General features: G+C 43.3%; 1 protein-coding gene across 1 annotated transcript in view; it reads right to left on the bottom strand.

The window, feature by feature from the left end:
• Positions 1-247: 247 nt before the first annotated feature.
• LOC120065931 (UPF0606 protein KIAA1549-like) overlaps positions 248-16,977 on the bottom strand; it is an 80,955-nt gene continuing 64,225 nt past the window's right edge. The window contains exons 12-20 of the mRNA XM_039016972.1: positions 15,721-15,911; positions 12,878-13,098; positions 11,852-12,087; positions 6,549-6,693; positions 5,708-6,028; positions 4,053-4,105; positions 3,379-3,521; positions 1,278-1,426; positions 248-970 (exon numbers count right to left, since the gene is read on the bottom strand). Coding sequence (XP_038872900.1) covers positions 764-970; positions 1,278-1,426; positions 3,379-3,521; positions 4,053-4,105; positions 5,708-6,028; positions 6,549-6,693; positions 11,852-12,087; positions 12,878-13,098; positions 15,721-15,911 — 1,666 coding nt within the window. The 3' untranslated portion in view covers positions 248-763. The remainder of the gene's footprint in view (positions 971-1,277; positions 1,427-3,378; positions 3,522-4,052; positions 4,106-5,707; positions 6,029-6,548; positions 6,694-11,851; positions 12,088-12,877; positions 13,099-15,720; positions 15,912-16,977) is intronic.

Here is a 16,977-nt window from a genome sequence, read left to right as displayed (position 1 = left end):
CCTCAATATCATGGCAGAAAACACAAAGCGTTTAAAGAAGCACCAGAAGATGGAGGAGAAGAGCCTCTTCAAAAACAAAACCTGTATAGTAATGGTAAGAAGCATCACCCGTTAAAGGTAACATGGTATCAATGTTTGGAGCCTAAATGAAAGATGTTCTACAGATAGAGAAAGACCACTGTACTGTAAAATATTGTTAGGATGTCAAGGCAGCATGAGAGAGAATATCAAATTACATTGCTTATTATTTACATTTACATTTACATTTATTATCATCATCATCACACACACACAGTCTAGACTGCTGTTTAAAAAGAACAAAAGCAACAACACCTCAAATTAAAAACAACTGGGCAGGGATCAGTGGTCATGGCCAACCATTCAGTTCACACCTTCTCCCTTAAACCTCTAGGGTCACTTATACTGTAGTACACTGTATGCTATAGGACAGTCTGGGTCAGAGACAGGAGTCTGGGTCAGAGACAGGAGTCTGGGTCAGAGAGCCAGAGCTTAGAGAACAGGTCATTCATATAATGACCCCATCTATGCTTAGGCTACTAGTGGCATATATGATGTCATCTCATTCAGTTTGGTCTAGTTTGCCAATAGCCACCTTGACGCAGCCCAGCAGTACTGTCTCTCTCCTGTACAAAGGAACTTCCATGGGAAGCATTGCTAGGTTGGAGCAGGCAGGCAGGGGCAGCGGTATGACTGGTGGATGTAGCAGTAGAGGTTCAGTGAGGACCAGAGGAGGCCGTCTGTCTCAGCTGTGGTAACTGGGCACGGCTTGCTGTTTCTGGGAGAGGCGCAGCAGCTCCTCCCTGATGGCCTTGATGAGGGAGGCTGAGGAGTGGTTGGGGGGAGAGGACTCCTCGGGGGGGTAGATGTCCAGGTGGGCAGAGGGCTCCCTTAGGGCACTCCTACTAGGAATCTGGAACATAGAGGAGGAGTCAGGGTAGCCCAGAAGAACCTGAAGCACACAGGGAAGGAGGGAACGAAGAAGAGGCAAAAGAGAAGAGTTAAGGAGAAAATAGGACATTTCTCTACACTTACCGATATATATTAAGGGATAGTTCATGTACAGATTGACAGCTGGGAGGTAGAAGAACTAGAGTGAACCAACATCCAGAACTACAGAAGTCAAACAGATATGGAGCAGCAATAGAGCATAGAACAACAAGCATGTCATTGTCCTGTATATTTAGAGGACAGCTTGAAGAGGAAAATGGAGGTACAGTAAGTCTCATAAGGCAGTGTGAAGCCAGAGCAGGACTCACAGGGTCTCTGGTGGGTCTGAAGTCACCGTCAGAGTAGGGTGCCCAACCTGAGCCTCCAGTCTGACCTGGAGGTGCCCTGCCCCCCAATGGGTACCCCCCCTTGATCCGGCTCCCAAGATCCACCTGGTTCAGGTGATTGAGCTGGTTACCTACAAACAGATACGCGCACACACACACACAAAAAACACATCAACCCTCAGCCATTTTTGACACTTAATCCTCTGTCACTTCTAATATGCTTTGATGCAATCCTTCAGTTGAAATGCACTCTGTGCAGCACCAGCACTCAAGCAGGCAGAGTCCATATATACAGTTAAAGTCGGAAGTTTACATACACCTTAGCCAAATACATTTAAATTCAGTTTTTCACAATTCCTGACATTTAATCCAAGTAAAAATTCCCTGTCTTAGGTCAGTTAGGATCACCACTTTATTTTAGTAATGTGAAATGTTAGAATAATAGAAGAGAGAATGATTTATTTCAGCTTTTATTTCTTTCATCACATTCCCAGTGGGTCGGAAGTTTACATACACTCAATTAGTATTTGGTAGCATTGCCTTTAAATTGTTTAACTTGGGTCAAACATTTCGGGTAGCCTTCCACAAGCTTCCCACAATAAGTTGGGTGAATTTTGGCCCATTCCTCCTGACAGAGCTGGTGTAACTGAGTCAGGTTTGTAGGCCTCCTTGCTCATACACACTTTTCAGTTCTGCCCACAAATGTTCTATAGGATTGAGGTCAGGGCTTTGTGATGGCCACTTCAATACCTTGACTTTGTTGTCCTTAATTAAGCCATTTTGCCACAACTTTGGAAGTATGCTTGGGGTCATTGTCCATTTGGAAGACCCATTTGCGACCAAGCTTTAACTTCCTGACTGATGTCTTGAGATGTTGCTTCAATATATCCACCACATTTTCCCTTCTCATGATGCCATCTATTTTGTGAAATGCACCAGTGCCTCCTGCAGCAAAACACCCCCACAACATGATGCTGCCACCCCTGTGCTTCACAGTTGGGATGGTGTTCTTCGGCTTGCAAGCCTCCTCCTTTGTCCTCCAAACATAACGATGGTCATTATGGTCAAACAGTTCTATTTTTGTTTCATCAGACCAGAGGATATTTCTCCAAAAAGTATGATCTTTGCCCCTATGTGCAGTTGCAAACCGTAGTCTGGCTTTTTTATGGCGGTTTTGGAGCAGTGGCTTCTTCCTTGCTGAGTGGCCTTTCAGCTTATGTCGATATAGGACTCGTTTTACTGTGGATATAGATACTTTTGTACCTGTTTCCTCCAGCATCTTCACAAGGTCCTTTGCTGTTGTTCTGGGATTGATTTGCACTTGTCGCACCAAAGTGCATTCATCTCTAGGAGACAGAATGCGTCTCCTTCCTGAGCGGTATGACAATGCGTGGTCCCAGATGAACGTGGTACCTTCAGGTGTTTGGAAATTGCTTCCATGGATGAACCAGACTTGTGGAGATCTACAATTTATTTTCTGAGATCTTGGCTGATTTCCTTTGATTTTCCCATGATATCAACAAAGAGGCACAGAGTTTGAAGGTAGGCCTTGAAATTCATCCACAAGTACACCTCCAATTGACTCAAATAATGTCAATTAGCCTATCAGAAGCTTCTAAAGCCATGACATCATTTTCTGGAATTTTCCAAGCTGTTTAAAGGCACAGTCAACTTAGTGTATGTAAACTTCTGACCCACTGGAATTGTGATACAGTGAATTATAAGTGAAATAATCTATCTGTAAACAATTGTTGGAAAAATTACTTGTGTCATGCACAAAGTAGATGTCCTAACCGACTTGCCAAAACTATAGTTTGTAAACAAGAAGTGGAGTGGTTGAAAAACTAGTTTTAATAACTCCAACCTAAGTGTATGTAAACTTCCGACTTCAACTGTATATGAACTCTCACAGCAAGCCCACAGCCAACCCCAGACTCTTTAATTATTCAATAGAGACAAGGCTGTTTGAGGCTGGCAGGTTTATGGGAGGGGGTGAGTGGTCTGGCTTAGACACAATGGCATACATTCAGTGAATGTTGAGTTGTGTGTGTGTGCGTGTGCGTGCATGCACCCGTATGTGTACCTGTGGTGCCCCCTACTGGCCGTGGCCTGGTAGACGAGGGCAGGTCTTCAGTGTACAGGCCCCTGGTGGAGTAGTGGCTCTCTGGGGGGAGCTGGTCAACATGTCCTGGGTCACCTGGTGGGTAGCTGAAGCCCAGGCCCTGTCTGAAATACACACAATCTCAAATACTGTTCCTACAGAACAATATCATAGCTTCTATTGTATCATGCATCAATTGTACAGAAGTGTCGGTCAATATTTCAGTGTGTGGTATGTGTGTTTGTGTGTGTGACGTGTACACGTGTGTCTCTACATATAAGTATTTGCCTGGGTGTGTAAACTAATCAATTATCCAAAAGAAGATCGACCAAAGCAATCGCCACCATGTCTGTGTTTTATTGGGCAGTTAGGAGCCCATCAAATAAAGATGGTCCAGACTAAATCATGTATGAGGCCCAACTCCCTGGCCTGCGCATAGACACCTGCAAGGGAGAGCATCCCCCCACTAAAGAACTGGGGCTATGAGACCATAGATAATGTATGGATCAATGTAGCCTAGAGTCATCTGAGGAAAACTTAATAAAAAATACTCCTCCTTTTCTCTCAGAGTTAGTTAGCTACACATAGTATTACATTCAATAACATATTATGACGCATATACACATGATATTGTATCTCTGTGGTAAGCTACTCACCTCTGTTGTAAGCCTTGGAGTGAAGGAGGGGACATTCCTAACTCAGCGTATCTCTGAGGAGAGAAACAGGCATATTGTCAGGACAAAGACACACAGACACTGGGAAAACTCCAGGGACCTCACTGAAGCTTGCAGATCATGTACAATCAAAACAGATAGCACCCAATAACCCAGAATAAATCAAGATAAAGCTGGAGCATAACATGGATATTTCTATTGACTGAATTTTACATGACCCTTTGATACATTTTGGCTGAGAGTCTAGAATCGTACAGCACAGTAATTGGTGTTTTGCAGGAAACATGTTTAAATAACCTATGGGCTTTTCTGGTTTGTGTTGGATGTTATTTTCCTTCTCTAAAAGTGACCTTTCAGAGAAGGCTAATGCACTGAACCAGAACAGAGGAATTCAGAACTCTTTCTACACCTGAGCTAGCTAACTGGTTATATATTGGCCTGGTTTTAGACAGAGCTCTTACTCTCTGAATTCATTTCAAATGACTGGGGGTGAACTTTATAAAACAAAACAGGAACGGTCTAAGAAAATATTTATTTAGAGCAGCTGAATAGACTATTTGCTCTGATCAAATAGCCTATAATCTGTAGCATATATGTTCTGGTCTTGCTTCAAATGCCCTAAAATGAATTTTGAACAGCAGACAGTGTTATATTTAAGAAAGGAATGCAGTGTAAATCTAAAGCGATGGCATATCCACTATAAATATAGTGTTGGCATTTGTTTGAAGCCGTTGCATCAGGACTGGAAACTCCCTGATTCATATACATAATTTATGATATACTGCTCCTTCGTCTGAGTACACAAAACATTAAGAACACCTGATCTTTCCATGACAGACTGACCAGGTGAAATCTATGATCCCTTATTAGCCTCCCGAGTGGCGCAGCGGTCTAAGGCACTGTATCTCAGTGCAAGAGGCGTCACTGCAGTGCCTGGTTTGAATCCAGGCTACATCACATCTGGCCGTGATTGGGCGGCGCACAATGGGCCCAGCGTTGGCCGGGGTAGGCCGTCATTGTAAATAAGAATTTGTTCTTAACTGACTTGCCTAGTTAAATAACAATTAAAAAAATTATTGATGTCACTTGTTAAATCCACTTGAATCATTGTAGATGAAGGGGAGGAGACAGGTTAAAGAAGCATTTTTAAGCCTCGAGACAATTGAGACATTGTGTGCCATTTAGAGGGCGCACCGGTTTGTGTCAAGAACTAGAAAGCTGCTGGGTTTTTCCACACACAAATGTTTCTTATGTGTATCAAAAATGGCCCACGACCCAAAGGACATCCAGCCAACTTGACAGAACTGTGGTAAGCAATGGAGTCAACATGGGCCAGTATCCCTGTGGAACGCTTTCGACACCTTGTAGAGCCTATGCCCTGACAAATTGAGGCTGTTCTGAGGGCAAATAGGGGGGTGATGCTCCATATTAGGAAGGTGTTCCTAATGTTTGGTATACTCAGTGTATATAATTCTGTAAATCTTTCTAATATAATCAGAGTTAATTTAAATCGGAACATATATGTAGAGTATTCCAGAGCAGGCTGAAGTCACATTTACAGTACAGTTGTGCTAGGTAATCAATAGGTTACAGTACAGTTGTGCTAGGTAATCAATATTGAAAGGCCTAGTACTTACTGAGGAGAAAGGGCTGAGGGCTGGGTAGGTAGTACCCCAGGGGCGGGCTCCACCACGAGGTGGGGGGCTGGAGCTGGGGGGGTTGGAGTTGACCCCGGGCAGGGTGATGCCGGCCGTGCTGCCCTGGGAGGTGGGGGAGACCAGGGCGAAGGCATCGTCCAGCAGGGAGTGCATCTGCTGCCTGGCCTCCTCGATGGAGGGCTGGGGGGGCATGTAGGGGGGCGGGGGAGGAGCGTGCCCCGGAGGGGGCGAGATGTGGCCCAGGTACACGTCGCCGTTGGGGGAGGGGGTCCCAGACTCTGGGGCCTGGTCAGGGTCCGACTGGGAACAATACAGGGTTCATACACATTTTGAGATGGAATTTCATGACTTTTCCATGACTTCTCCACGACATTTAACCAAATTTCCATGACCAACGATTGGCGGCGTCTCTATGTACATATACAAAAGTAAGTGTAATGTGATATAGACACTGTGCGCCTGCTCTCTGATCCCATACCCTCCTGTTGTTGAGCAAGGAACTTAACTCCCCCCCCAAAGTAAAGCACCCTTTTATCCTTGCTCTGATTGAGATCTCCATTGGAAGAATATTGATGTATGTTTGTCTGTGTGAGTGGTATGTCTGTGTGAGTGGTTTGTCTGTGTGAGTGTACCAGTGGAGGCTGGTGGGAGGAGCTATTAAAGGAATATAGAATGGGATAAATGGAACGGACTCAAACGTGGCTTCCATATGTTTGATTCTGTTCCATTTCCCATTCCAGCCATTACAATGAGTCAGTCCTTATAGCTCCTCCCACCAGCCTCCACTGGTGTATACAATATGTTCCACAGGTATACCCACCACATAGGCCACGTTGTTGACCCCAGGGTATTTCCTGTAGGTGCCATCACTGTCGTTGGAGATGAGGCGGTCCTTGTCTGCGTCAGTCAGGCTGCCGTTCAGCTGGTGCTTCTTCTTCTGCTTGGGAGAACGCCTCCCCCTGCCACTGAGACACATGTCAATACAGAGTAGTAGCCCAAACACACTAAAATGGCACCCTATTCCCTATAGCGCACAAATGTTGACCACTTGGTCTGAAAATGGCACCCTATTCCCTATACTGCACTACTTTTTACCTATATAGTGCACTCAAAAGAAGTACACTCAAAAGTAGTGCGCTATATAGGGAATAGGGCTCTATTCCAGATGCAACCACAGAGACAGAATCAAAACTTTTAGGCCAGGAATCATCTACTGGTCGTTTGGAATGGAATCCCAGCAATTTGAATAGAGACATCAGACTGTTCAGGGTTTATTATTTAATGGAGATAGCTTTTTCTGTTTCCCTAACATGTTTGCAAACTGAAGGTGCATTTTTATAATATGTTACAGTGTATTTGGAAAGTTTTCAGACCCCTTGAATATTTCCAAATTTTGTTACAGCCTTATTCTAAAATGGAATAAATTGTTTTTATCCCATCAATCTACACACAATAACCCATAATGACAAAGCATTAAAAGTTTTACAGTATTCAGACCCTTTATTCAGTACTTTGTTGAAGCATCTTTGGCAGCGAGTCTTCTTGGGTCTGACGCTACAAGCTTGGCACTCCTGTATTTGGGGAGTTTCTCTCATTCTTCTCTGGAGATCCTCTCAAGCTGTCAGGTTGGATGGGGAGCGTTGCTGCACAGCTATTTTCAGGTCTCTCCAGAGATGTTCGATCAGGTTCAAGTCCGGGCTCTGGCTGGGCCACTCAAGGACATTCGGAGACTTGTCCCGAAGCCACTCCTGCGCTGTCTTAGCTGAGTGCTTAGGGTTGTTTTCCTGTTGGAAGGTGGACCTTTGCCTCAGTCTGAGGTCCTGAGTGCTCTGGAGCAGTTTTTCATCAAGGATCTCTCTGTACTTTGCTCCATTCATCTTTACCTCGATCCTGACTACCCAGTCCCTGCCGCTGAAAAATATCCCCACAGCATGATGCTGCCACCACCATGCTTCACCGTAGGGATGGTGCCAGGTGTCCTCCAGATGTAACGCTTGGCATTCAGGCCAAAGAGTTCAATTTTTGTTTCATCAGACCAGAGAATCTTGTTCCTCATGGTGTAAGAATCTTTAGGTGCCTTTTGCCAAACTCCAAGCGGTGGCTGTCAGGTGCCTTTTACTGAGGAGTGGCTTCCGTCTGGTCACTCTACGATAAAGGCCTGATTGATGGAGTGCTGCAGAGATGTTTGTCCTTCTGGAATGTTCTCCCATCTCCACAGAGGAACTCTGAAGCTCTGTCAGAGTGACCATCAGGATCTTGGTCACCTCCCTCACCAAGGCCTTTCTCCCGATTGCTCAGTTTGGCCAGGCGGACAGCTCTAGGAAAAGTCTTGGTGGTTCCAAACTTCTTCCATTTAAGAATGATGGAGGCCACTGTGTTATCGGGGACCTTCAATGCTGCAGAAATGTTTTGGTACCCTTCCCCAGATCTGTGCCTCGACACAATCCTGTCTCGGGGCTCTAAGGACAATTCCTTCGACCTCATGGCTTGGTTTTTACTCTGACATGCATTGTCAACTGTGGGACCTTATATAGACAGGTGTGTGCCTTTCCAAATCATGTCCAATCAATTGAATTTACCACAGGTGGACTCCAATCAAGTCGTAGAAACATCTCAAGGATGGTCAATGGAAACAGGACACACCTGAGCTCAATTTCGAGTCTCATAGCAAAGGGTCTGAATACCTATGTAAATAAGGTATTTCTGTTTTTGTTTTTATTATAATAAATTTACTACCATTTCTAAAAGCCTGTTTTCACTTTGCCATTATTGGGTATTATGTGTAGACTGATGAGGAAAATGTTTTATTTAATACATTTTAGAATAAGGCTGTAACATAACAAAATGTGGAAAATGTCCAATGTCAAAACGTCTCTCACACCGGTAGATTTCTCCTCATTGTGACTGCTAAACGCATGCAATGCAGAACAATCTGAAAGACACTGAAAGTTTCTCCAGAGTTCAAAGTTATCACAACAAAACAAATTTGTCAAAACATTTCTGGATGGTGTACATCTCCAAAAATAATTTTTCTCTGTCAGTCATTTGCAAAAATAGCTGGATGACTAATTCTCTTGAGAATAGGTTTTAAAATGAGAAACATACAGACATACTGATATCATAAGAGTGACAATTAACTTAAAAATAATTATCTAGCTAAATTATCTAACGTCATTGGCAGATAATTTTGCTTATTTTAACCCCCAAAAAGCGTAATACAAGTAATTTAGGAACTAGCTTTCTTGAGATGAATAGAGGTGTCCCCCAGGGTTCCATTTAGCTCCTGTGTTGTTCTCAATTTGTATTAATGATTTGGGAAATGGGATGCAACCAGCAAAGTACCATCTATATGCAGATGATACAGTCATATATTCATGTGCTCCTTCTCTGGTACAGGCTGTTGAAGAGCTCCAGACTGCTTTTCAGTCACTGAAAAACTGGTCTTGAATATACAAAAAACTAAATTCATTACCTTTATCAGAGCTAGAACTCTGCCAGAGAATATTAGCATTGTCACATCTGGTGGCTTATCCATTGAAAAAGTGTCTTCCTACAAATACCTAGGTATATGGCCTGGTGGGAAATCTGTCAACGTACCCTTGAGCAGGGCATTGACCCTGGATGCTTCTGTGTGTCGCTCTGAATGGGAGTCTGTTGGATGACTGGTATGATGTAGTTGTTGAGCGGCTTCACTGCAAGTATATTGTATGTTTTGGATATTCAATAAAAAAATACCTAGATATTTGGTTGGATGACAAGTTGTCCTTTAACGTTCATGTGGATAATCTTGTGACAAAGCTTAAATTGAAATTGGGTTTTTATTTTCATAATAAGTCTTGCTTCCCTATAGAAAGAAGCTTGTTCAGGCCACTTTTCTCTCTGTAATTGAGTATGGTGACTTGTGCATGCAACCTCCGTCTTGCAGAGACTGGACTCTGTTTATAATGCATCCTTGCGCTTTATTACAAATGCCAAGTCACTCACCCACTATTGCACCTTGTACCAAATGGTAGGTTGGACCTCACTTTATTTGCACAGAAAGATACATTTGTATGTGTTCATCTACAAAGCCCTTTTGGGTAAACTCCCTCTTTACCTCTGTAGTCTGGTCTCCTACACCAGCAGCAGTTACCATACCCGGTCTGCTAGGTGGTTGCTACTTAAAACTTCTTCTTAAGAGGGGGCGCTGTTTTCACTTTGTGAAAAAATCGTGCCCAAATTAAACGGCCTCGTACTCTGTTCTAGATCATACAATATGCATATTATTATTACTATTGGATAGAAAACACTCTGAAGTTTCTAAAACTGTTTGAATTATATCTGTGAGTAAAACTGAACTCATTTGGCAGCAAACTTCCATATAGGAAGTGAAAATTCTGAAAATGAGACTCTGTGTCAGGGCCTGCCTATTCAACTGGCTTATATTTATGGATCTGTATGCACTTCATACGCCTTCCACTAGATGTCAACAGGCAGTAGAAGGTTGAATGGGGTGTCTAGCTTGATGTGAGGCCGAATGAGAGCTTTTGGAGTGACAGGTCCGCTCTTTTGTCAGTTTTCAACGGCGCACAGGGGAACTCCACATTGTCTTCTGAAATGCGTTACGTATACACTACGAAATGCTCCGGCTCTGATTTTATTGGATATATATGAGAAGAACATCAAGAAAGTAGGATTTTCAACCGAGTTTGACCAGTTTATTCGACGTTTATTGGGAATTTTGGAATTTTTCGTTCGGGGCGCAACGATTTCTTGGACACGTGAGCTCCACATGGCTAGCCAAAGTTGCTAATTCGACAGAAGAAATGTACATTCTAAAACCAAACAACGATTTATTCTGTAACTAGGACTCCTTGCACAACATTCTGATGGAAGATCATCAAAAGTAAGAGAATATTTATGATGTTATTTCGTATTTTTGTGTTTTATGTTGGCTCCAACAAGGCGGAGAATTGTAGGGCGCTGTCTCACAATATTGCATGCTGTATGTTGTACTAAAGTTATTTTTTAAAATCTAACACAGCGGTTGCATTAAGAACCAGTGTATCTTTCATTTGCTGTACAACATGTATTTTTTAGTAAAGTTTATGATGAGTTCTTTGGTTAGATTAGGTGACAGTCCAAAATATCTCCGGACATTTTGGTGCATTGTGGCTACGTATTCACAATGTAAAACCACGATTTGCAGCTCTAAATATGCACATTTTCGAACAAAACATAAATGTATTGTATAACATGATGTTATAAGACTGTCATCTGATGTAGTTGTCCAAAGGTTAGTGATTCATTTTATCTCTATTTCTGGATTTTGTGAAAGCTATGTTGGCGGTGAATAAAAGGCGTTGTGTGTTTGGCTATTGTGGTGAGCTAATAGAAATATATATTGTGTTTTCGCTGTAAAACACTTTAAAAAAATCGGAAATATTGGCTGGATTCACAAGATGTTTATCTTTCATTTGCTGTACACCATGTATTTTTCATAAATGTTTTATGATGAGTATTTATGTATTTCACGTTGCTCTCTGTAATTATTCTGGCTGTTTTGGTGCTATTTGTGATGGTGGCTGCAATGTAAAACTACGATTTATACCTCAAATATGCACATTTTCGAACAAAACATAAATGTATTGTATAACATGATGTTATAAGACTGTCATCTGATGAAGTAGTTCAAGGTTAGTGATTAATTTTATCTCTATTTGTGGGTTTTGTGAAAGCTACCTATGCGGTGGAAACATGGTGAAAACATGGCGTTGTGTGTTTGGCTATTGTGGTGAGCTAATATAAATACATATTGTGTTTTCGGTGTAAAACACATCTGGGTCTCAATGGGCTTTTCCTGGTTAAATAAAAGGCAAAATAAAAAAATTAAATGATATTAAAAAAACACCTTAAGACGATTAAGGTGAAATATCTTTAAAAATATCTTGAAATTTGACATTTGATAATTTAGCTTGGTAAGAAAACCTTTTTTTAAGTGAATTATCACTCAATATAAGATCTTTAGACTTGCTTAGATTTAACTTTTTGCAGTGTGCAGCTTCCTCCGATACATGTTGCCTACTGTACGCACACCCCTCCCTGTGTGCACCCTACCCCTCCTCTACCCAAAAAAACCCTGACCTCTTTTTAGGCTCCATGAACAGTGAGGGCATGTGGATGTCAGGGTCCAGGATCTTGTCGATCTGCATCTGGGCCTTGTGGTAGATGTGGTCCTGGTCCTTGGGGTCAGTGGTCAGACCATTGTCTACCATGTCGTCCATGGCAGGGAAGTCATAGTGACCCTTCCTCTTGGCCCGCAGACGGATCTTGTTACGGTGGTGCTCGATCTCAGACTTATGCCTCAACGCCACCTGGATCTAAATAATAGACATGACTGCAGTGAGAAACACCTGGCCAGACGCAACTTTACTATACATAATGTATATTTCATTTAACCATGATTTATATACACTGAGTGTATAAAACATGAGGAACCCCTTCCTAATATTGAGTTGCACCCCTTTTTGCCCTCAGAACAGCCTCAATTCGTCGGGGCATGGACTCTACAAGGTGTCGAAAGCGTTCCACAGGGATGCTGGCCCATGTTGACTCCAATGCTTCCCACAGTTGTGTCAAATTGTCTGGATGTCCTTTGGGTGGTGGACCATTCCTGATACACACAGGAAATTGTTGGATGTGAAAAACCCAGCAGCGTTGCAGTTCTTGACACACTCAAACCGGTGCGCCTGGCACCTACTACCATACCCCGTTCAAAGGCACTTCAATATTTTGTCTTGCCATTCAGCCTCAGAATGGCACAAATATATAATCAAGGCTTAAAAATCTTTCTTTAACCTGTCTCCTCTCCTTCATCCACACTGATTGAAGTGGATTTAACTAGTGACATCAATAAGGGATCCTAGCTTTCACCTGGTCAGTCTATGTCATGAAAGGGCAGGTGTTCCTGATGTTTTCTACACTCAGTGTAGGTTAGTCTCATTGACATAAAATCCATTTTCTCTGTATGTCCAGACAGGAGGGAGAATAGAGAGGATCACAGACGTCTACTGTTTATACATGCTCCATGTAAGGTAATGAATGACATTACTGTAATCTGTATACATGTCTGCGTAAGAGTGTTAGTGTGTGGGCGGGTCAGTGTCTCACCTCCTTGTTAAAGCTGCTGTGTGTCTCTGGCCCTCTGCCGTTAATACCGTTGACAGTGGGGCTGTGGTGCTGGGGCGGGACAGCCATGGGCTGCATGGCGATCAGCTGAATCTTATTGGACAGGCGACGGGTGCCGTCGGCCGAGCGCGACATGCGGTCCACATGCTCAAAGATTGAGGCAGAGGAGAGATGCTCGTCATGGCCGTTCATGGGAGGAGGACCTGAAGGAGATCAGGGAGGTTGTTTAAGGTCAACATCACAACTGGTTCGATTCCAGGCTGTATCACAACTGGACGTGATTGGGAGTCCCATAGGGCGGTGCACAATTGGCCCAGCGTCATCTGGGTTTGGCCGGTGTAGGCTGTCATTGTAAATAAGAATTTGTTCTTAACTGACTTGCCTAGTTAAATAAAAAAAGTCACAGGTGTCATGTAACTCTTTACACCACCAGGGGGCAGATCCTTTATTCAGCAAGGGAAGTCAATGAGAACAAATGTTCTCAAATTCTCTTTTACAATAACTAGCATTCTCTGTGCACGGATGATTCTTATCGGCACTGAATTGGATGAATCATTTAACCATTATCTAGATGATTGGTAATGATGACAAGTCTGATGTTTACCAATGTAAGACACTTATTCAGATGTTTGGTAGCCTACAAGGAACTACAAGAAAAAGGTCTAAGCTTGTTGTTCAAGATTCATTGTTCCCCACCTCTGGGAGGTGACATCTCAATAGTGGTGATTGATGAGATGCACAACACAAAGCAATCATAACACAATGGACGTCACATCACGGTCACACAGACAGCAGCTACAAGTCACAAAGCCTCATGTCTACAACACCGACAGACAGAATAATAACTCTTACCAATTCTATTCTTTCCTGCAAGCCACAAAGTTAAGGGAAAACAGAAAGAAAGATTGAAGTTAAAAAGAATGCAATCCTGTTTGAAATATATTGACATAAGCTACAGTTTGTCCTTACATTTCAATAGACCTAGGTCAGAGACAGTCTCAGACATTAGAAAAAATACTTGAAGTCTTTGCATAGCTCTGCACTACCTCATCATAGTTGTGTATACACTACTCTGAGTGCTATGTCAGGTCTTGGACCATGTCTATACACTACTCTGAGTGCTATGTCAGGTCTTGGACCATGTGTATACACTACACCGAGTGCTATGCCAGGTCTTGGACCATGTGTATACACTACTCTGAGTGCTATGTCAGGTCTTGGACCATGTGTATACACTACTCTGAGTGCCATGTCAGGTCTTGAACCATGTGTATACTCTATGTCAGGTCTTGGACCAAGTGTATACACCACTGAGTGCTATGTCAGGTCTTGGACCATGTGTATACACTACACTGAGTGCTATGTCAGGTCTTGGACCATGTGTATACGCTACTCTGAGTGCTATGTCAGGTATTGAACCATGTGTATATGCTATGTCAGGTCTTGGACCATGTGTATACACCACTGAGTGCTATGTCAGGTCTTGGACTATGTGTATACACTACACTGAGTGCTATGTCAGGTCTTGGACCATGTGTATACACTACTTTGAGTGCTATGTCAGGTCTTGGACCATGTGTATACACTACTTTGAGTGCTATGTCAGGTCTTGGACATCCATAGCAGAATCAGGACAGACAGGCAAGGCAGAGGGCAGCGCAACTCATTTAGAAGAAGAAATGCCAGTGCTGATAATAACAGTTGGTCTCCTAACCTCAGCTAAGCCTATTTAGACTAAGGGGAAAAGGGACGGAGGCTGTGTTTAGCATGCTGAGGAGCAGCCCTGAGAGGTAGAATGTGTGTGCGAGAGGTAGTGTGTGTGTGTGTGCGAGAGGTAGTGTGTGTTGTGAGAGGTAGTGTGTGTGTGTGTGCGAGAGGTAGTGTGTGTTTGTGAGAGGTAGTGTGTGTGTGTGTGCGAGAGGTAGTGTGTGTGTGTGTGCGAGAGGTAGTGTGTGTGTGTGTGCGAGAGGTAGTGTGTGTTTGTGCGAGAGGTAGTGTGTGTGTGTGTGTGTGTGCGAGAGGTAGTGTGTGTGTGTGTGTGTGAGAGGTAGTGTGTGTGTGCGAGAGGTAGTGTGTGTGTGCGAGAGGTAGTGTGTGTGTGCGAGAGGTAGTGTGTGTGTGTGCGAGAGGTAGTGTGTGTGTGCGATTGTTAGCTTGTGTGTGTGTGAGGTAGTGTGTGTGTGTGCGAGGTAGTGTGTGTGTGTGTGCGAGAGGTAGCGTGTGTGTGCGAGAGGTAGTGTGTGTGTGTGAGTAAGACACAGTGTGTGTGTGTGTGTGCGAGAGGTAGTGTGTGTTTGTGAGAGGTAGTGTGTGTGTGTGAGAGGTAGTGTGTGTGTGTGTGTGCGAGAGGTAGTGTGTGTTTGTGAGAGGTAGTGTGTGTGTGTGAGAGGTAGTGTGTGTGTGCGAGAGGTAGTGTGTGTGTGTGAGAGGTAGTGTGTGTGTGTTGGTAAGACACAGTGTGAGTGTGTGTAAGTGTACGGCAGAGAGCAGGAGGAAGGGATGTGACGTCGTACTGCTGGAACCTTTCCTCTGTGGTGAGTCAGGTTCAGTCTGTGCCTGGCTGGCGTTGACCCTGTCTGCACAGTTTACACACTCAGCAACCAGGCCAGAGGGGCACAAGACAGGCCTACCTCCCTTTCACACTAACGCAGTCTCTCCTCCTTCTGTCTCTCTCTGTCTCTCCTTCGCTCCTGGTCTATCTATCAGTTGCTTGTATCTCTTCCTCAAAGTCTCTCTATTCTCCTGTTTAACCTCTCAACATGAGTTGCTCTTTCTCTTTGTCTCTCCCCTCTCCTCCCCCTCCTCCTCCTCTTCTCTCTGTGTACGTGAGAGCATGGATGTGATCCAATGTTGCCATGGACACTTGCCATTTAAAACATTGATTGGGATCTTGCGGGCCTGCTTGCTGTCGTTGGGCATGGCGAAGGCTCTCAGGTTCTCCTCGGCTAACTCCTTCTCACGATCACCGGACCCAGCGCTCACCATGGAGTCCCTGTCCGAGGGAGAGATCCTGTCCCTGAAAACACACACACCCATGTCATTGAAGCAAATAGGTGTACATGCACACATGTAAGAACACATACGACACGTGCCACACATACACTACCGTTCAAAAGTTTGGGGTCACTTAGAAATGTCCTTGTTATTAAAAGAAAATATATTTTTTGACCATTAAAATAATATAAAATTGATCAGAAATACAGTGTAGACATTGTTAATGTTGGAAATCACTATTTTAGCTGGAAACGGCAGATCTTTTATGGAATATCTACATAGGCGTACAGAGGCCCATTATCAGCAACCATCACTCCTGTGTTCCAATGGCACGTTGTGTTAGCTAATCCAAGTTTATCATTTTTTTTTTAAACTAGAAACTTTGATTAGCTAACACAACGTGCCATTGGAACACAGGAGTGATGGTTGCTGATAATGGGCCTCTGTACGCCTATGTAGATATTCCATAAATCAGCCGTTTCCAGCTACAATAGTCATTTACAACATTAACAATGTCTACACTGTATTTCTGATCAATTTGATGTTATTTTAATGAACCAAAAAATAAAAGGATATTTCTAAGTGACCCCAAACTTTTGAACGGTAGTGTACATACTTAGTGCTTTTTAAAAATAGGTCAACAGAACAAAACACTATAGTTATCAATCCATCAGGGGAAATCCTTTTTGTAATGGCTTTTCTTCGAAAGAAATACACTTTTTGTCGTAATCGATCACCAGTATTATTCCCATTGACAGTATCATTAAATTCCTATCCAACACTTTCAGAACAGCTGTCCAGAATGGAAGACATATATTTTAATGCGCTACATTAGTGACAATTTGACAGCAACCCATCACACTCATCACCGGATTGATAGTGCTCACTGCCACTCCAGCATTCAAGCCTAATTTATCTGCTATTAGCTAAAGCAATTAGCGAGAAGAAATGATCTTTTAGTCAGAGCGACCATTCTGTCTCACGAGAATAGACCATCTCGTATTGACACCATTGATTGAGCTGTGATGGTGTGACTGTGAAGAGGCCAGCGTTAGGTTACTCCGAAACTGCTGTGTGGGTCATGGTGC

The sequence above is a fragment of the Salvelinus namaycush genome, chromosome 21 (genome assembly GCF_016432855.1).
Source record: "Salvelinus namaycush isolate Seneca chromosome 21, SaNama_1.0, whole genome shotgun sequence".
Classification (NCBI taxonomy): domain Eukaryota; kingdom Metazoa; phylum Chordata; class Actinopteri; order Salmoniformes; family Salmonidae; genus Salvelinus; species Salvelinus namaycush.
This window is presented reverse-complemented; position numbering and strand designations above follow the sequence as displayed.